Source organism: Lichenostomus cassidix, chromosome 1 (assembly GCF_008360975.1).
Source record: "Lichenostomus cassidix isolate B80296 chromosome 1, HeHo_3.0, whole genome shotgun sequence".
Classification (NCBI taxonomy): domain Eukaryota; kingdom Metazoa; phylum Chordata; class Aves; order Passeriformes; family Meliphagidae; genus Lichenostomus; species Lichenostomus cassidix.
The window spans coordinates 71756327-71776865 of record NC_139479.1 but is presented as its reverse complement, the minus strand read 5'-3'; the positions used below and the strand labels follow the sequence as shown (position 1 = coordinate 71776865).

At 40.1% G+C, this 20539-nt stretch overlaps 2 protein-coding genes across 18 annotated transcripts in view; one reads left to right on the top strand and one right to left on the bottom strand.

The window, feature by feature from the left end:
- RNF17 (ring finger protein 17) overlaps positions 1–3571 on the top strand; it is a 40559-nt gene extending 36988 nt beyond the window's left edge. For 13 of the 14 annotated variants that reach the window (XM_085063550.1, XM_085063585.1, XM_085063627.1 and 10 more), the window contains 4 exons: positions 428–563; positions 1881–2070; positions 2424–2525; positions 3362–3571. In XM_085063550.1, coding sequence (XP_084919676.1) covers positions 428–563; positions 1881–2070; positions 2424–2522 — 425 coding nt within the window. In that variant the 3' untranslated portion in view covers positions 2523–2525; positions 3362–3571. Of the gene's footprint in view, positions 1–427; positions 564–1880; positions 2071–2423; positions 2526–2740; positions 2822–3361 lie in introns of those variants that run through there. The other variant, XM_085063576.1, reaches the window with a different exon arrangement.
- Positions 3572–4471: 900 nt separating this feature from the next.
- On the bottom strand, positions 4472–20171 carry CPAP (centrosome assembly and centriole elongation protein). 4 transcript variants are annotated; one of them, XM_085063492.1, is made up of 17 exons: positions 19828–20167; positions 17863–18369; positions 16726–16849; positions 15994–16227; positions 15188–15332; positions 13423–13528; positions 11480–13121; positions 10016–10148; positions 9007–9172; positions 7702–7941; positions 7002–7101; positions 6780–6880; positions 6071–6166; positions 5827–5967; positions 5646–5730; positions 5439–5559; positions 4472–4812 (listed from the first exon to the last, which is right to left on the bottom strand). In XM_085063492.1, exons 2-17 carry the CDS (start codon positions 18238–18240, stop codon positions 4620–4622), a joined length of 4005 nt encoding a protein of 1334 aa, XP_084919618.1. In that variant the 5' UTR covers positions 18241–18369; positions 19828–20167; the 3' UTR covers positions 4472–4619. The 4 variants fall into 4 exon arrangements, with proteins under 4 accessions (XP_084919618.1, XP_084919635.1, XP_084919627.1 ...); XM_085063509.1 differs by having other exon boundaries at positions 6780–6877; XM_085063501.1 differs by lacking the exon at positions 19828–20167 and adding an exon at positions 19704–19807.
- Positions 20172–20539: the final 368 nt, after the last annotated feature.

Here is a 20539-nt window from a genome sequence, read left to right as displayed (position 1 = left end):
GAAAACAGTTTTCGTTCGTACTTGATTCTGCCTACTAATAAAATTCTGGGTGAGGTTTTAGGCAGCATCTGCCTCCTGTCCTCCAGACTTGTGTCAGTTCTCTTAGGGATCAGTCTCTTTACTAACTGTTTACTAAATGGATAAAGTTGAAGAGTTTTAACATTAAACTGTTTTGGTTCACTATCTTTTTACCAAACAATCTGCTGTTACTTCTCATCATTGCTGTGTGATGTAGGGAAACTTTACTTAAATTGCATACTAGTGGTTGGATTGGAGTTCAGAGAGAATAGGAGGATGCATGGAACAATATTGTAGCATGACTCTGCTAAGGAGGGGGAAACAAAGTAAAGTGGATTTTCAAATTCAGTTTTTACTGCATTGAGTATTCTGGGGTGTAACAGTGTTTTCTTTTTTCTTTCTTTTACAGAACTGCCTTGCCTTGCAGAGTATGTGGATGGTTTATGGTATAGAGCAAAGGTCCTCTCTGTTACAGAGCTTGTCCCTGTTCAGATTCTAGTTCAGTTTGTTGACTATGGTACTTATTTAGTTGCCCCAACAAGCAGGTAAATAAGAAAAAAATGCATGTAAAATGTCTTAGATCATAAAATATGTACTTAAAAATACCTGCATGTATTTTTACATTTATTATTATTTATTTACATATAACTGTGTATTATCATATTTTACCTTAGGATTTCAATTAGAGAGAAAGTGGATTGGCCAGTTTAATAATTTCTGTCTGCAGGGTATGGGGTTGTGCACCTGCTTCTGTTTCAGGTTGTTCTGAGAAGCCCATTATTATAATATCAGATTTCTCCATTATCTCCAGTAAGTAGGCTCAGGTTAATCTGTTTCTGCACCTGAGAACTTTACTCAAAACAAGGACTGAGCTCTCCAGGTGTGCAAACAAATCCCAATCCTGTGTGACTGCAGTCTGCACAGAAGACAGCTGAGGAATAAACTAAGAGATGAGGGACTGTCTGAGTGGGACACACCGTGCTCTGTGTGGAAAATGGAAGTTCAAACTCCTGATCTGTGTGGTGCTGAGACACTGTAACAACTGGTTCTGTACTGACACAGATGTCAGCTGAGTGTCTCAAACATCTGAGGCTTTTAAGGTTCTCTAATTGTCCGAATTTCTCATATGTACACAACTCAGGTACACAGATATTTATGGATAGTACCTAGTACTACAGTGCATATATAGAACCTATATATACAGTACATAGATATATGTACACACACATGTATGTACTGCTTAATCACAATGACTTGCTCCCAAGCTTATTGTGGAATCTACACTTCCTTGCTGAAGATAATGCAAAAATGAGGATTTGAACAGATTTTGTTCTTCACAGTCTGTTAGGGTCTTGGGAGATAGTGTCTTTTATTTCAGGCTTGCATTTCCTGCTCTGCTTCCCCATTCTCTTGCTTCTGGGATAGAAGGATAGAAGAATGGGGAGATGATAATATAAACCCCAGGTGCCTCTTTCCAGTAGTATGTCTAGAGCACATTCAGGCATGAAGTACTTTGGACCACAAAGGTTTGTGGAGCTGCATTGAGATGATTTACACTTGGATTCATGTGCTCCAGTCTATGTTAGGCACTTGAGATTCTTCCCCAGTCACGATAGTGGGGAGGGGTTTCTGATGCTGGGCTGCTTTTTGATAATTCCTGTGCTGAGTCCTTCAGAGGGCCTAGCCCTGCCTGAGGAATTGTTGGGTCTGATGTTGGCAAGTTCCATAGAGCAGGGAGTCCAGTCCCAGTTCCCACACCATAAATGTCCTGCATGAGCCGTTCAGCCATCCTGATGTCCTTGCTGGCACGTGAGCTTGGCAGGTGGATTGCTATGGGCAAACATTTCTCATTTCTCTTTCAGATTGCGTCACATACCTAGTCATCTGCTGAAGTATCCAGTTCAAGCAGTACGAGTTCTGTTGGCTGGATTTAAACCTGCTTCAGATGACAGAAACGTGGAAAGAATTCCATATGCCCCAGAGTGGAGCCTGAAAGCATTGTGGACCATGGTGGACTGTGTTGAAGGAAAGCATCTCTCTGCTTCCGTACTTGTAAGAAATGTGCTTTTGGGTTTTTTCTCCTGGTTCTTGCTGAGCCTAAAATTCTTACTAGCACTCTAATTTCTATGTATTTGTCTTACTGTGAACCCTCATAGTTTAAAATTGAAAACTATTTGCCATGAAGGAATGCTAAGAGAAAATGGTGTGGTGTTCTTCTTAATCCTCTGATCACAAAGTTTCTGAGGCTTCCTGTTATTTTGAAACTGGTTTTCTTTACTTAAAAACTGAAGGTATTCTTTGTATATTCACAGTTCCATTTAGACAGTGAGTGCAGCCAGTAAAATAATTTTCAGTATCAGTTAGCTTGATTTAAATCTTTAACTGTCAAAACTGTCAACTTGCAGAGTGTTTCACCAGAGGTCACCGTTTCTTTGTATGGCGATGACAAAAATCTGGTTCATATGAAGCTGTTAGAAATGGGACTTGCAGAGTTGGATGAGTGACATGTAAGTACAATGACCTAGAACTTCAAATTCATACCACTGGGGAGGGATACGTTCAGAAGTTTTAAGCAATGTATAAACTGCCAGTAATGTAGACAACTAGAATTTATTTCAAAAAAATCCCTTCTGTCCACACTTCCATCCTATTAGTGAAGTATTTAATATAAAACAAAAAGCTGTTAAAAATTTTTTTACATACATTACATTTTTCTCAAAAGTTTTGAGAACTTACAGCTACTGAAACAAAGAGCCCTAAGGTGATGGAGTATAAAGCGCTTCTGTCGGTAACTGAAGAAGGCAACTTGCAGGTGTGTGGCAGTGTACTCTGCCCAGATAATCAAAATAAATATTCTATCTTCTGCTTTTAATCTGTGTCAGGTGCTGGTGGTTCTCAGTGGTTTCTCAGGCAAACATCCATGATAACATATTGATGTCCACGAGTCTAGTGAAACATGGAGTATTTTTAATGAAGAGCTTTATAATTTGTGTTATCCATGCAGAATACCAGAGACTTGGATTTTCAGATTTCTTGGCCAACCCTGTTATGTCACATTTTTCCTTCCCATTTAATAATCACTCTAATAGATGTAACAGATGATGTTCCTAACACTTGATAATCTTGAAATAGTGAAACTAAATATCCATCTCAATCTCTTTTGACCTTGGAGCTTTAAGTACTGTTCTATGATATCCTTCTCAAAAGAGTAGATGGGACTAATGCATAGTGGTAAAGAATTAGACCAAAAGCTGATGTTGGGACTTCTTCTAGTATCTTGTTAGAAGACTTGGAGGGAAGATGATAGTTTTATTATTGTGACATGACTCTCGCTTTGTTTCAGATTTATTTCGTGACAGACGTCTCCACCCAGCACCAGATAGGGAGCCAACAGCTGGGGATGCATTACTGACTTTGTTCTGAACCACAGTTCTTTGCATTACTATCTTTGTTCTAAAACACAGTTTTTTGCATTGTTGCTGGTTTGTGTTTTCACTTGTAGGTGTTACACCTCTTTCACATCATGGTTTGGGAATAAACAGTTTGGTCAGCATGCACCTGAAAGCTTGTTTTCCTTTACTGTTGTAGTGTGTGAGGTTTCTTTGGGTGTCTCTTTATTGTGCTAAATCCTTTACATGTTGTAGGTGCAAATACCCTAGAAAGCTCTCCTGTGCTCATTTTCAAAATATTTTCATTTAAAAAAAAACAAAAACCCCACTGTTTATCACCCACCTTGAAAGGGACTTAGCCCTGAATTATGTAAGAGCTGCTGTTTGAGATTGCCCAAAAGGCAATCCTGCTCAAACCTGTTTATCCACCCAACCAAGCAACTTCTGCTTGTGAGTGAGCACAGCTCTCATTGCCACCCTGTGACTTAAAAAAGGCATAGACAGAGTAAGAACAAAGCTTGCCTTCACTGAGGAGATAAAGGGGAGAGGGCAGAGGAGACAAGAAGAAAGTGACACTCTTCTACTGTGTGAGAGAACGAAACAAATTTTTCAGCATCCATGAGAACGGAGAGTTAGAGCAGCCAGCCCAGCAGCAACCTTTTGATAGTAGGTACTGCAGAATTTTAAGACAAATCAGCTTAAAAATGCCTTTTAGGTGGGAGAATTGGATGAGATGACCTTTGTTAATCTTCTTCTGTTTCTGAGTAGCTTGGAGAATGAACCTGTCCCCCACTCACAGACACTGCAGTCTAATGCTGGTGCCTCCTAACTCTGAGATGAAGAAAAGACAATGAAGGAAAAATAGCCCAAGGCTGCCATTCCTTTAGTCTTTAAAGTCAAGCAGTATGTAAACTGATGTCTAAAATAAGGTGTAGTCTACAGCTGTTTGAGTTTTCACTGACAGCTGATTTAAAAAACACCCTTTTAACCCCACATGACTAAGTACTGAGTCAATCAACTGTTTCTTAAAAGTAGAAGTGGGAAAAAAGAACTAGCAAAAGCTCTGTAGTAGCACCCACTGAAAAATAAATTTATTTAGAGAAAACTATAAATAATATATACACAACAAGCTTAAAGGGTTTTCACTTGTTTACAGAAATAATGTACATTATTTTTGCTGATGTGCTAGCACTTCAGCAGTTTTGACATGGTCTACACCTTTGTGTCCATGATGATATTGCCATCCTTGTCCTTCACTCTGACTCTCCCAGAGACATACTTTGTTTCCTGCTGTCCATTTGTGTACACAGTCTTGACAGTCCCATCTGGATACTCCCGTCTCTTGAACTGGGCTGTGTGGAGTTCTCTCTGGCCATTGTTGAACTCTATAGTTTTGCTTCCATCTCTGCATTAAGGGAGAAAAAAAAAACCAAGTAAGGATTATGCATTGGTGTAAGATTAGTCTCAGAACAAACATCAAATATGTAAGCCTAAATGAAGGAAGACCTTTCAAAAATACAGTATTTGTGAAAAAATCTAACTCTTAAATATCTCAGCTGGTTCATAATCAAAATCCTGTTTCTGCAAAATGACATGACTTCTTTATACTTGAGAGCCTCCACTTCACTTTATCTGCATTAACTCCATTGCTGCTAGAGTCCAAGGAAAGTTTAAAACTTGGTATTTTGAGCACTATCACTTATCAACTGTCTGTCACACCTGCTTCCCTCACCAGCCAGGGTCTCATAAGTTTACTAGAACTACCTCCAAATCAGAAAAGTCAGGTTAGGGTATGAGACAATATACACAGGCATTCAGTCTTTGTGCCTCTTTCATGCTACCAAAAAAAAAAAAACAACCAAGCAACCCAAACTCAAGCAAGCAGTACATGCATGTTCACAGTAGAGTATTGAAATGTGAACTTTCAGGAGCTGTAGAAACACATCTGTCATGATCCAGTGCTCCTGTCTGTGAGCCTCAGCTGTTCCCATCCCCTCCCCAGGCCAGGGGACCTGAGAAGGAAAAGCTCACCGCTGCACACGAACAATGGTGCCATCAGGAAAGATACTTTCTTCTTGGCCATCCATAAATAAATTCTTAATTGTTTGATCAGGGAAGGTTATTTCCTTCTTGCCATCAGGATAATGCTTCTCTGAAAGGTATTGTGAGACAATATTCTTATTACATAAATACATATTTATGGGTAATAAGTCTGGTTGGGTTGGATGATTTCATTACCTATTTGTCCATTTGAAAACTGCAAGACCTCTAAGCCATCAGAGTATGTAGTGTGAGTAGTCTTAGCATCAGCATAGTAATAAATCTGCAGGTAACAGTTCAGATTTAATGTGAGAAGTTTTAAATGAATGTACATGTGCAGATACATATTTCTTGAAAAATGCAGGTGTAGGATACATACCACTGTTTGATCAGGCATAATCTGCTTCACATCCCCATTGAAGAAGGTTATAGTTACAGTCTTCCCGTCAGACCCTACTTTTTTCCATGTTCCGTTTGGGAAAAATATGAGCTGACAGCCATTTTTCAAAACCTTTTCAACCTAATGAAAACATGAGAGAGGTCAGTACTGAGCCCTCACATTCTCATTCATCTTTCACAACAGCTGTCTTCCAGAATTTCCAAGTGCAAAGCTCTCATTTTACCTTTCCATCAGGGTAAGCAGTTTCTCTCTGTATCTCTTCACTGCCTGTATATGCAGGAGCAGATGGTAGTGACACATGAGCTTCAGGAGAGGTGTCCTGAGATGATAAGCACAAACTCAAGCTGAGATTTGTCTTTACACACTTCCTCTGTAGACTGACAAGTATTTTAGGCAACAAGGAGCATCACAGAAGGAAGACGAGTAAGGGGAGGCATAAACAGAGTCTGGAGTTTAAGCAACTCTAAGTACAAGTGGTACAAGAGATGGAGACTGAGCAACCATTGGTTGTCTGTGGTCAGCTGTAGTCAGGACTAAAGTGGGATTCAGTGGTGTGTTGCAGCATGGTGCTCAATTTCTGTAAGATATCCACAACTGTGCAAGATCCTTGCACAGTTGCCCTACATGGAGCATATGAACATCCATCTTTTTTTAACCCTCTCAAAAGATAAAACATTCTGCAAAATTCAAAAGAGCAGGAGATTATTACTTTTTTTCTCCTGAGCTACAGAATAATGCAACTACTAGCCAAAGGTGAAACACTCCTCATTGACAGGCACATAGCCATTTCCTGCTATGACATTAAAAGCTGAAGAACATAAGAACATGAGTCAACAGCATCATCAGTCACCCTCCAGCTACTCATTAACTTTTCTATTGTAGGCTTTTTTCTCCCCCCGCCTTTGAAAATCGAATCAAGACACAGGACTTACTACCATAAAACTCTCAGAAGAATCTTCCAGTGCTGTCGTCATCTCAGAGTTGTTTCTGTTACTAGCAGATCCTGATACAGGTGTTCTAGAAAGTTTTCCTGCTGAGATACGTGAAATAATTAGATTGGACAGAGAAGTTAAAAGTCTGGTTTAAGTGTTACAATTGTTAAGTGTTTTATTTTAAATACTTAACAGAATTCTCTGACTAGACAAATATGTTACCTTTTGCCTGTGAATAACTTTTGCCATTTATCTTGCTGCAGTTCTGTACTGGAAGAAGCGGAGATGCAGTTCGACTTTTCGGGCCTCTGTTTGGTAGACACTAAAAGGAAGGATTTGTGGTTTGTGTTACATGTAATCATAACTGTTCATACAGCATCAACAAAATGTATAGACCATATGACATGAAATTTACTGGAAGCTTTCTTCACAAACTATACAGTTTGGAGACTTGGTCAGCAGAAGGGCTCATGCAATTTACCCTAAGCTGCACTTTGGAGCTCTTCGTCTATCTTCTCCCTCACTATCAACAACTCCAGAATATTAATTTTGTGCAAGTTATCCAGAATAATAGTTATAGTTTCAAAACTTAATATAACTGCTTTACACAGTTGTGAACTGCCTGGTTCGCCTGGTTGATCCTCAAGGGGCAGAGGTTCACAGGTTAGACCCCATCAGTGAATTTCCTTTTACAATTGTGTCATTTTTTATTTCCAATAGGAGTTCCTCAACAAAAGGGATGCTGCACATCTGGAGAGAATGTGACATTAACAAAATTCTGTGTCTGTCACCACAAGTGTAGTCCCCACATTAGTAAATTAAAAGTAAACAGCAAGTTGTAGCTATTAGAGTCCAAGTATATGACACAAAACTCACAAGTGTTCACACAAATGTATTTAAAACACCAAGATTAATAACTCACAGATTCTGCTCTTTTTAGAGTCATCCCAGAATTTTCTATCTTCTTCTTGCTTCCAGCAGCTTCTACTTTCTTCCAGGCTTCTAGACGAAACTTCTCCATAATTCTGATTTCCTCTTTTAGTTCCAAATTCTCATTTACTAAAGCTTCTATTTGATCTTTCAGGCGCCGATGGGTGGTTGACCATTTTGCCTCTTTTCGTTTTAAATCTTCCTGTAACTCTGCAATCTGCTGTTTCAAAGCCTTAGAAAAACACATTCATAAAGAGTTTTCATTTTTAAGATATTTTAATATATTTTAGTTTCTAATAGAAATACAAGCACAAGCAGAAAAGGTATAAGAGGCAAAAAAGTCAGATCAGCTTAATAGTGCAGGGGGTGAAAGGCAGGAAAAATTTTGTTCCCTGAAAGAGTGATTATTTACTTTAAAATACCAACTTTATAAGCTCTATTCCAATCACAAACACTGTTTTTCTTGCTTTCTTGGCATGCTTCACACTTCATCGATTGGCCAGTACAAATACACTTGAGACAGACATTAATGCTACCCTTGGAGGGTCCTGCAAAAATCTTGGCACAGGAAAACAGGGAGGACACAATCAAACAAAACACATATAAATCTGCCTAGAAAATTTAGCAAATGTCAATTCAGTTTTTTGAAGTAAGGAAAATTTGTAGGGAAGGAAGAGGGAAATCCCTGTATGGTGTTTAATATGGCTTGTTCATACATCTCATATGCCATACATCCTGACAAGGAACAAACCGATCATGTTCCTTACATCTCTGATACCTAAAGACCTACAAGTGACAATAAAATGTAACTTTGAAAATAGTAGAAGATTACTACATAGACTGTACAAGAGTTGTAGAGAGAATAAAACCTCTGTGGAGTTCTAGTTTGCACTCTAATCCACTACCATGAATAAAAACTTACAACTTAGTATTTTAACTTTGGTAATTTTGTTTCAAAGTTGAAGATCATTCTTACCACAGTCACGAGCACTCTTTAGTATGAGAATGTGACCAAAATATTTTCTCGTTAGGAGTTTTTGCCTTAAAACCGTCAAACAGCATTGTGAAGACTGTAGTTCCCTTCCTCAATTAGAATAATTTAGATTGGAAAAAACCTTTAAGATCATGGAGTCCAACTGTTAATCCAGCACTGCCAAGATCACCACTAACCCATGTCTGCCAACAGTTCCCATCTTGAAATCATTTGTAATCTTTCAACTAAGTTAAAATTTAATTCCTGAGTGCCTTTAAGTGAACTTACATGTTCCTGTGTGGACTAGAAAAATTATTCTTATACCTGAATTTCATCACGTTCTCTTTTATCTGGAATTGCTCTAGCTTCTGTGGTGTATTTTTCAAAAACTTTACGCTCCTTTTGCAGTTTTTTAATTTCCTTTTTTTTATAATCTTCTATTTCAGCCAGTTCTTGGGCTTTCTTCTGTTCAAAGTCTGCAATTTCTTTCCTATAATTATGAAACAAAGTCGTTGTTTTAGCCCAAATCTCCTTCATATCTGGATTTTAAGGAAGAAAATGAGGACTCAATACTTTGTGGTTACAGACTGTAATTCAGCATCTATTACCCCCAGGAAGACTTACCTATAAATGGTATTACTTAAGGAATAAGAATTGTCACACAGTTAGTGTTTCAAGTGCAACAGTTTGTATTTTTATACCATCTAGTCACAAACATTATCCTGAATTTACAAAAACTTTAGCAAAAATCTTGCAACAGTCTTCAAAACATTAGAATACCATGCCCTCAAAAGTACTGAAGAAAAGAACCTGCTAATAGGAGGCCAAAAATTAAACATTAGCCAAAGACACAATGCTGTTCTCAAACAAAACAAAAGTGGCTGTGGAAGGAACAGGTGTGCCACATTTAAGTCATCAGAGGTAATTATTCTGTTCTATATGCCACTTACAAATGCCCCAGTTCAAATTAAAAGATTCTAAGTTTGTAAACACAAATATCCAATCCAAAGCAAAACATTAATCATGTTAGCATGAAGACCAGTTTTGCAAGACCAATTTAGGACTGTGTTATCCCTCAGAACAAAAGTATAAGCATTCTCCGAAGTATAGCCTTTAAGTGTAATCATATTAACCGAGCAGGAGTTCTCAATACTATAATTTGTGTGTAATAATTACAGTTTAACATACACATAGAACAACTCATTTCTTGACCTATCTCCACTGTAACTGAAGCACATTAATTGTTTACCTGTGCTTTTGGTAACTGGCCATTGGGAGAGTCTGCAACACACTGTGTAAGTGAATGCACCAAAACATTGCAACTAAAAATTACCTGATGCTTGCCAGGGCATGCTCTCTTTCTTCCCGGAGTTTAGTCAGAGTTGAGTTCTCAGCTCGGAATCTCTCTATTTCAGTTTCCAACTCAGCAAGTCTCTCTCTCAGTAGCTGGGATGGAACAGTGTTTCCTGTTAAAGCACAGCCAGATGTAAATTACCTAAATGGCATCCATAAGACTGAAGTAAACAATTATCATACACGAGCTTAAAAAATTGTTTAAAAAAAAGAAAAAGCAAGTAATACTATTTTAGAGACACTAGTAATATTACAAAAAACTTCTACTATCCAAGTAACACAGAAGTTACATTTTAAGACACTTTCCATTATCAACTCATGTACCTCAAATATATAGATCTATCACTTTTGTAGTACTTCAAAGTGTTGAATATATCTTTCATCTTGGTAGAGCTAAAGATATATTGGGAACTGGAATGTGAAGGGCTTCACATCAAACCACAGAAATAAAATGAAGGTATAAGGGTATAATGAGTGTGTATGCTACATGTGTAGGTATATACCATATATATGTACCAGGTACATGTATACAGTATGATGGTGTAAGGTATATCAAACAGCAAAGTTTATGGTTTTAAGTTTTTTCAAGTTTTAGTCACAACAAAGCCTGTTCACCCATCACCGATGTGACACCTATTGCAGAAGCCAATAATGGGGATGGGTTTTGTGGGCTTTTTTCCCATCACAGTTTGCTGTTCAGTCACTACTTAAGAATGCCAGGAGTTTGAGTCTGAGTATGCAACAGAACAGACTAAATACTGATGTTGTTGTGTAGATGGTTGCCTTGCTCACCCTTAAATACTCTGAAATGCTGTAAAAAAAAAAAAATTTAGCAGCCATCTTTAAACAAGCCTACATAATCAGTCCTTCAGAAAACAATCAGCAGAAGCAGCAGCTTTCATATGAATCATAGAATATCCTGAGCTGGAAGGGACCCAAAAAGATCATCTAGTTCAACTCCTGGCCCTGCACAGTACATCCCCAAGAGATGTACTGATGTGCCTGAGAGCATTGTCCAAACACTTCTAGAACTCTGTCAGGCTTGCTGCTGTGACCACTTCCCTGGAGAGCCTGTTCCAGTGCCCAGCCATCCTCTGGGTGAAGAACCTTTTCCTAATATCCAACCTAGAACTCCCCTGCTACAACTTCAGGCCATTCCCTTGATTCAAAGGAATCTACACCACAGCAGGTACCGCAAAGTAAAGCACACCTTCATTGGCACCAAGAGAACATGCAGGGGTTAGCACCTCCATGTGCAGCTCTGACTGAGGTTCACTTTACACAGGCTTTTATAATTCACAATTCTGGCATCTGCCCTTCTTTGTTTGCTTACCTAAAAGCTACAGTTTTAAGGGGTGGGGCCTTACACCCCTTAACTTGTGGTTTCTTTATCCTAGCATTGAAGGAAAGACTTGTATGATTTGCATTCTTCAACACTACTTACCAGTTGCTGTTCTCTCTCCTCCTAGCTCCTGTTCCACATTTGATTTGGTTTCACGCTCTGGATGATAGCCTGCCTTCTGCTTTGGCTTCAGTGAAGGAAACAGTTTCATCATCAGGTTTGATACAGGAGGTCCATTTGAATCACTGTCCACTGCAGACTCTTTGGACATTTCATCTGCTTTCTTTGAGGCAACTTTTCTCTTTATTGCTTTATCTGGAATAGTTGTATCATTCTTACTGGAAAAGTCCATCTGCAAAGGTATTTTAGTATATTTTTCAGGTAAATCACTGTTAACATAATTTTCATCAAGATCACTCCATGTTCTTTCATCATCAAACTCAAACTTATTCCTATTTATACATGGCATACTTCTGTGATCATCTGTAGCTTTTCTAACCTTTTGCTTTGACAGTACACTACAATCTTTGTCTGGCAAGCCAAGGTCAGCATCTCCATTTTTGCTCTCTTTGCTGATGTCTGCAATAGAACTTCCACAATCAAAAAATTCTGGATCACTTTCTCTATGGCTCACAAAGGATGTCTTAGCTTCTTTGTTGTCATTCTTCAATGTGGCCCCAAATTCACTCTCAGAATCTCCAGCAGTATCACCATTGCCCTCACCCTTATCTTCATTTACAATCCAGGGATTACTTTTTAAAGCAGGCACTGCTTTCATGGAAGAAGCTGAGAGTATAACACCATCTGTTTTACTCAATGGATCCTCCATTCTAAAATCTGCTCCTGAATGTGAGGCTGCATGCACGACTGGGCTATCATTTACATTTTCCCGTGCCATGCACTCTGCCCTTTTATTTCTCTCATTTGTAAGTTCAATGGCCAGAGCCTTGACTTGCTGCTGCTTTGTCTTGATAGGAGTAGAAGACATCCTACGGCCTTTTAAAGTTTGCTGGTCTCGTTCCAAGATCCTCTGAACAAACGAGGAATTACTTGAGAAAGATACTTCATCTGCAGCTTGTTCTAGAAACAAAAATTCATCTAATTCTAGGTTCTCTTTTTCTTTTTCTTTTTCCCAATTCTCCAGTTTATTCTGAAATGAAAGTTCAAAAGACAGTTCTGAATCTTTTACAGGGTGACCTATGGGACATTTAGAATTAGAAAAGGCACTGGCCAGTTCTTGAGAAAACTGAGACTTTTCTGTGCCAGTTAATTTGGTTTTGATTTTGCCAGTGTCAGACTTAGCAAATTCTACTCTGTTCTCTTTATTTTCTATTTTGTTGTTAATTTCTGATGGGTAAGAATCTCTCATGTGTCCATCATGATTTTTTCCTGATTGGAGTCTTGTTTCCGATGGCAAGATATTTTCTCCATTGTGATTCCTGAGTACCACTGTCTTCTGAATTGGACAACGTTTTACTTTATTGGGGTGATTGTATCTTTTACATGGTGCAAAAGTATTTTCAGAAACCAGTTCTTTGCCACGATGAACAGTTTTCTTCTGTATTTGTAATCTGTCCACTTTAATAACATTTCTGTCATCTGAAGTCCTTTGTTGAAGTTTTGAAGTGTTTTCTCCAAGTTTTGTAATTTTAGACTTGGCATTAGTGAATCTTGTTAAACCCTCTCCTCTTTTCAGGAAAGGTCTCTTGATCACTGGTTTTTCAACTGCCAATCCATTTGTCTCCTGAAAATGAGTAAAGAAAAGCCAACCATGAAATGTTAACAAGTTCCTTACACAGTTTGAAGATTTCTTAAAATAAATCCCCCATACCAGTAGGATTTAGATGGTACATTTCTACTGGGTTTCTAAAGACTTAAGCAAGTGGAATATTTGGGGCTTATTGTTTTAATTTCAAGAATGTGAATGTTGCATTCACTGTTAGCTTTCCATGCTAGTATCTTCCTTGTACACTTTTAAAGCACCTATCACATCTTGGCACAATATATAAAGAAGAATAACGTTTTCAAAAGTAATAATAAATAACCTGTAACTTCTGGTTTTGCTCCAGACGCTGCTCTTCTAGTTGGATCTGTTCTTCCAAGAATTCTTCAAAAGTCTGTTTCTTCTCATGTATTGCAGCTTTAATAGGTCTGGTGTAATTACAAAAATAACTCTTAAAAATCTGTATAAAATAAATATATTTAACATCACTGGTATTCAAAGACCTAAGGTGTAATTGCATAACAGATGACAAATTCTGAGGTGCTTTAGGCATTAAGTTAATCTGAGAAATGCACTTTAACACTACATGTTTATCCAATCCCTCCAGTAGTTAAAATGCATATCTAAAAGAGACTATATGCAGGGTCTGCTGCTTTTTCTTCTTTCACTGCTTTTCTTCCTGACCCTTTCTTTTGGCCAAATCACCAAACTTCCACTCATAGTTTAGTCACATTGCCAATTTCTACAGTACCACCTTTCCACTCAGGAATGCTACTGAGATTATGTTTCCTGTCTCCCCCTCTGATATTCCTCTGCCTTCACAGGACTATTTGGTCTGGCTAGCATGGAGTGAGCTTTTTGCATAGTTCTGTTTAGGCTTTGTGACTACAACAGCATTGATAACACAGTAATGTTTTAGCCATTACTGAACCCTGCTTGCACTGCATCAAGGCTTTCTTTGCTTTTTCATGCTGCTCCCCACCCCAGGAAACAGGCTGGGGGTGGACAAGACCTACCACAGGGGAGACACAGCCAGCACAACTGAGTCAAACTGACCCAAGGGCTATTCCATGCCACGTAACATCATTTTCATCAGTAAAAACTGGGGGCTTTGTCTTCCAAAAGCAGCTGTTGCTCAGAGACCAAGTGGGAACTTGTCTACTTGAGGGATGTGGAGCATGACTGCCTATGCATCACTTAGGGGGTTTTCCCCTCTTTCCTCTACTTATTAAACTGTTTTTACCTGAACCCCCAAGTTTTCTCAAGTTTCCTCCTCTGATATCCTCTTGCTTTTTGCTCTGTGAACAGGGAGCAAGCAACTGGGTGGGTGCTGAATTGCTGGCTGAGCTCAACCCACCACAGCCTGCAAGAAGCACATCTTGTTTCTGTGGTTATCCAGTAGACAAGGCAGAGCTCTGAAACAAAGCTAACCACTACTGCATTCTATCAACTCCATCTACAAATCTTTTACCATACACGAGAAAGCTTCTGCCACAGGCACTATGATTAGCCTTAGCCATACACAGATGTTTCATAGAATCATATAATCACAGAATGGTCTGGGTTAGAAAGGACTTTAAAGATCATCTTGTTCTAAACCACCCCTGGCATGGGCAGGGACATCTTCCACTAGATCAGGCTGCTCAGAGCCCCATCCAACCTGGCCTTGAGCATTTCAAACAATCATAACTCCTGGTAATAAACTAAAAAGTCACAGCCTTGCACTCCTCCCTCACATTACTTCTTTCAGCACATAACAGTGGATAGGAGGTTGTAATAAATCAAACTGGGAACAGTAATTATAACTGCTTCTATACCCAGCTATGCTAAAAGGTGCTTATAAGCTGTCATTACCCCAGGCTGCACACACCCCTCTTCATCCAAAACACATCATCACATCTTTTACAGCACAAGCAGTTCCAAGCAAGAGCCTCTCTTACCACAGGTCTCCACAGTACCTAGAAAAATGGAATCCTTTTTTAAGAAAGCTACACAGATTGAGAGCATCAGACTCTCTCAATCAGGGCTCAGAATTGAATCAAACTCATGTTACTTGACAAAAAACACATAATGGTGGTCTGAGTTACCTTTCCTCTGTATTAGTCTGCAATTGGTCGCCTACACTGGAATTTTCCAAGAGATCTGCGCTTCCCACACCTAAAGGATCAATGTGATTATCTTCATTCTCCATTAATAATTCCATCTTTTTTTCTGGACACTGCATGTGTTTTCCTATAAAGACAACAGAATTTTTTTTTCATCCCAACAACAAATCAGTTTTCAGCACATACTTTAAGCAGCATTCAGGTCAGATTAAAACCAGAAGGGAGTTTCATGGCCACGTGATCTGAATACCTACATAAAATAGTCCTAAGATTTCCCCAAAATAATTCTTGTTTGAAATTGCACTTTCTTTTTAAAGGAGCAAGCAACTATGCCTCAAAAACAATCCACAGACCTTAAGTAATCCATTCTGATTGTTCATCTGCTTTCCTATTGTTAATGCATGGTTTAAAAAAAAACCCAAACAAATTCTGATGTCTGCTGTACTGATGAGCTCTCTTATCAAGCTTTATCAAGCTTCTGTTTCCCACATATATATGTGCGTAAATTGAGAAGAATTTGGTTTTTGCTTTATGCTGCTTTTAACCAAACTCACATGGACAACAACAGGAGCACTCTGGGAACTGTGAGCTGTCAGTAAACCAGCATATCAAGTAAACCAACAAAAATCAGAAGAGCTTCAAAATATGTAGACGAAAATTACTCTCAGTAACTATACGGGGAAAAAAGCACCACACATCAAGTTATCTTTCTGTAAATGACTAAGCAGTAATGCTTTTTTCTCCCTTGTTTTTCAAACAATTTGGCCTTTTCAGAGGCACACACAGACCTTGCTTTTCACAGGCAGACACTTCTGAATGACTGTTCTTCAAAGATGAGGTGCATTCTTTGTGGTTCAACTTTTGTAAAGAATCATTGTCTTGTGTGTGAGAAGAAACAATCGGAGCACGAGCTCTGTCTTCAAAGATATTCTGATATCCAGATGATGGCAATTGAGGTGAAGTTGCTAAGCCTGCTGAATGCCCAGGTCTTACCTTTTGACTTTCAGCCATTAGAGTATAACCTTGAAATGAGAAGGAACAAAATGCTGTGTCATTTTATTTGTATCACAAAACTACTGCTCCACAGGAGAAAAGAAATGGCACTGAAGGGCAAGATGGATCACGCAGCCTCCATCCTTATGTTACTGATGAAGAATTACACAATCTTGATTTTCTTCTCCTAAAATAAGCCCTAATTTAATTTTCTGTGAGAAACAGCTAAGCAGAAAGGAAAGTAACTGCTTGTTTTACACTTTAACACATGTACTTTGAAGCAAGGGCTCCCATCGTAGCACAAACTGATCACATCACAATTACAGATGGCATTTGATAAAAACAGGACAGTATTCTTTCAGTAGCACTCAACTTACAGGCACTGAAGCAATGCAGCATTTGTCTCTGACTAAATAAATAATCTTAAAATGAAGAACACTGAAGACACTTTCAGATTTTAACTGGAAAATGAGATTAAACTTTTCAGTTTATTCAAAGTATATCATGTGCTTTCTTTCTCAACTTACCAAGAGCTGCTGTCTGGCCAGATACCATGCTAAATAGCTTCTGCTGCTCTTCCATTAGTCTTTGAAGTTGTTCCATCTGTTGTTTCTTTAACTGTTCCTGTTTCCGTTGCTGCAATTCCTTCAGCTTTACAAATGAAAAAATAAAGGTATTAGAGGCTACATTTATTTAGAATGTACCACAGAATTACTTTGTTATAGATTGTCAGTAACTTTCCAAGGACACTTAATAATTCCTCTTAAGATACCAATAAACCAGCTAATATTTAGCCACTGATCGATACTACTGACAATATTTAAAAAGTGGGTGTTTTCCTATCATGTAAAATACAGAAAACCTTTATAGCACCTGGTAACTTGTGGAATTCTACTCTGGAGACACATGCTTTCTCTCCCTCTCTCCACTAAAGCGAACAGACATAGGGATTTATGCTGATGTAGCTGCTGGCAGAGTGGACGAGGAGTTCTTAGTCCTTAACAGCAAGATCTGTCAAAGTGCTGCTGAACACTTTCAACTAACATAATTTGTATACAGTGATTGGGAAGAGCTACAAGCCAACACACAGCCACTTACAGTGGATGACACTTGCATTAGAAAACAAACAGTAAGTAACATAACAGCATTATAATTCCAGGCCTTTTTGTCCTGATGACTTGGATACTTTATCACATTGAACACTAACATCTCTCTTCCTCTAAACAGGACCAGGCATATGAATGTTCACACATACTTTAAGAACTAACAAAAGATGTTGCTATAGATACAAGAACAAACAACTTCACCATGTTGTGAATATTTGTGGTTAAGCACCACCACTGTAATGACCAGCAAGCCATTTGCACAGCCTCAAAAGAAGAAACATTGTAAAACACCTTTCCAGTTAAAATTATTTTGAGAACAATTTCTTTTTAAACTGGAACTTGTGCCACTTGGAAAAAATGGTAGTTAGACTTTCAGTAAATGCCCATCATAAGAATACCAACTTTTATGTGAGCATAAGTGTAATTTAGGATTCACTCTTTAAGCTTGCTGTGGCCTATATGTTGCAAGGAGTTTGCTTACTTGCAGGTATGACAAATCATATGCAGGAACAAAATAAATCTTAATGGATGTATGTCAAGAAATTCTAGAACTATTACCTGTTCAAGCTTTTGTAGGAGTGGATCACTGTGCCTGGATTTTTTCTGACCATCCCCTTCACCATGGACTAAATCTGGTTTTGAGTTTTCTACATTACATGCTGCTGCTGGAAAAGGTGTTCCAGTGGTACATTGCACAAGTGTCTGAGAGCTGCCAGACTCTTCACACAGGGAGTCATCACTTACAGAAGAGCTGTCTGAAAGATGCAACACTTCTTCACGTAAAGCTGGGATGTTTTCAGGTCCACATAACAAATGTTCTCTCTTGAAGTTCAAACCAGTAAAACTAGGACCTAGTAAGACTCCAGCACGGGAACTACTGAATATCCAATGTGCACTGAAGTTTTGCTCACCACTTGGATTTTCAACAGTTGGCATCTTGCAAATTCTATTCCAGTTTCTTTGCTGATCAGCATTAACACAACAATATTACTTTATGTAGGGTTAGGACAATATCACTTTCAAAGTTCCAGCTAGCTGGTACAGACAGTTATCTACTTTGAGCACCTAGAAATTAAGCAGATAAACAAAATAAGAAATCTAAAATTTCAGATTCCCAGTAAAAGAAAGTTAGTCTCTTGTATCCAACCTCATGTATTTATAAAAATAAGTCCTAATCAATAGAAACAATTTGGACAAGTAACAAACGCTTTATGTGCAGAAAGTCAACTCTTAATCCAACTCTTAATCATCTTATTTATTTAAGTGCAATTAATATCATCTCAAATAATATTTTCTTCAGTAGTACTGAGAGGGATTCCAATTTTTTTAAAATGCTTACAACAAAAGAAGTGATTTGATGAGCATAGAGACTTCTGCCACATAACCTTCATATTAATGCAAAGTTTCAGGTATGTCCTCCTAAATACAAACATTCTAATGCACATATTTCAATGCAACACTCTATCATTCTCATGTCTTCCTCACTTTCCCACGGAAACTCTGTTATCTTCCTTCTTCTTTATCTTTGTGCTGCCTATGTCTTCCTTCTCCCAAAAATCTTCTTTAAAAGCTATCCAAAGGAAAGTTTAAATTCTGCAAAAAATCCTACAGCTGCCATAAACCATGAAAGAACTCGGGAAGGAAGGAGACCCAATTAGGAAGAGAGAGACAAGACTGGTGCTGCTGACAGTGTGGCAGCAGGAGCTGGGCTGGGCCACTCAGGTGTGCTTCCTCAAACTAATCGCAGGGCAAGGAACTCTCTACCTGTGCATGTGGTGGGCCGGGGGAATACAGAGGAGAGAAGGGAAGAGGCCAGGGAACCAAGGACAGAAAGCCACAGCAGCCCAGGTTCAACAGTGCCGGTGATCAGGAAATAACTTCTTAAAGCTTCCTCATTCCCTAGAGATCAGCTCTCAATTTTCCCGCAGTAATAAAGGCTTGTGCTTCCAACCAGTTTTAAACCGCGACTGGGAGAAACAGCGAAATTCCATTTTAGAAATACTTTCCGACTGCCTTAGGTTTTGAAAGGCGAAGTTTCCCGGCGAGGTGCAGATTCCCGCAGGGGTAAATTCAAGCCTACAGGCTGACGGTCTGTTTTACTCGTCACCTCTCGGAGACTCTCGGCAAGACGCCTGCCAGCCTAAACCTCCATAAATGAAATTGACGGCAGCAGCACCTTCGTGCCAAGCGGAGCAGCCGGCGGGGCTCAGGCTGATCCGCCCCGGGAAGGGGAGGAAGGACAGAGGAATCCCCAAATAGATGGACAGTGGGGAAGAGGACAGCCACGTTCCTGAGCCCGAGCCGAGGCTTCGGGCCCAGCGCCCTCCTCCCCTCACGGACACCAACACCGCCCTCACAGAGGACGCCCCAAGCGCTCCGCGGCCCCGAAGCACCCGCACCGCCACAGCTCCGACCAGCGGCCCCTCGCATATGGTGAGATAGCAGCCCCGGCCCCGCTCCTCAGGCCTCTCCTGCAGCCGTGCCCGGCTCTGGCTGCTACAGCCTTCTCCTTCCATTACAAACCTGCCGCCATCGCACAGCCTCCCGGCGCCACAGGCGGGCACCGCCCTGGCGCCCCGCACGCCGGGAGCTGTAGTTCGAGCGCCGCACTGCCGTCTCGCAGCTGGCCGGAGAAGCGGCGGATTCGGACTACAGCTCCCAAGAGCCTCCGCGGTGGGGAGGCCGTTGATGGGTGTCCAGAGCGGCGGCTGTGCCCCGGTTGGTGCGGGGCTGTCCGGGCGGGAAGCGGCGGCGGGATCAGCTCCGGAGCCGGGAGCGTCCTTGGCTAGCGGAGGCTGTGCCCCGCAGGTCGGGGTGGCTCCCGGATCCTCCCCGCTGGTCGCCTTTTCCGGGGGTCTCTGGAGTCAGTGCCGCTCTGCTGCCGAGGCGAGGCTGCGGGTTTCCAGTGTGCCTTAACTGCGGCTACTCACAGTCTTTAAAACTTTGAGGGCGGGAGGAACACAAAGATAAATGGGCGAAAAGCACTCCCGGGCTTTTTGACATTTTATGCTTTAGGCATGCTCCGTCTCACTGAGCGAAATTAGTGTTTTCGTCTCAATTCCAGAAAGCCATAGAGCATGGCGCTCCGAAGCCTTGGCGAGTGTCACCGGCTGTGCCCTGGCCCTGCAGCTCCCGAGGGCAAGTACAGCACCGAGCTGTGCTCCTTTTGGGCTATGCTAAAAGCCCAGGGCAGCCTTTCCAGGGGCCTGCTACTAGTTCTAGTTTTCGCTGTTTC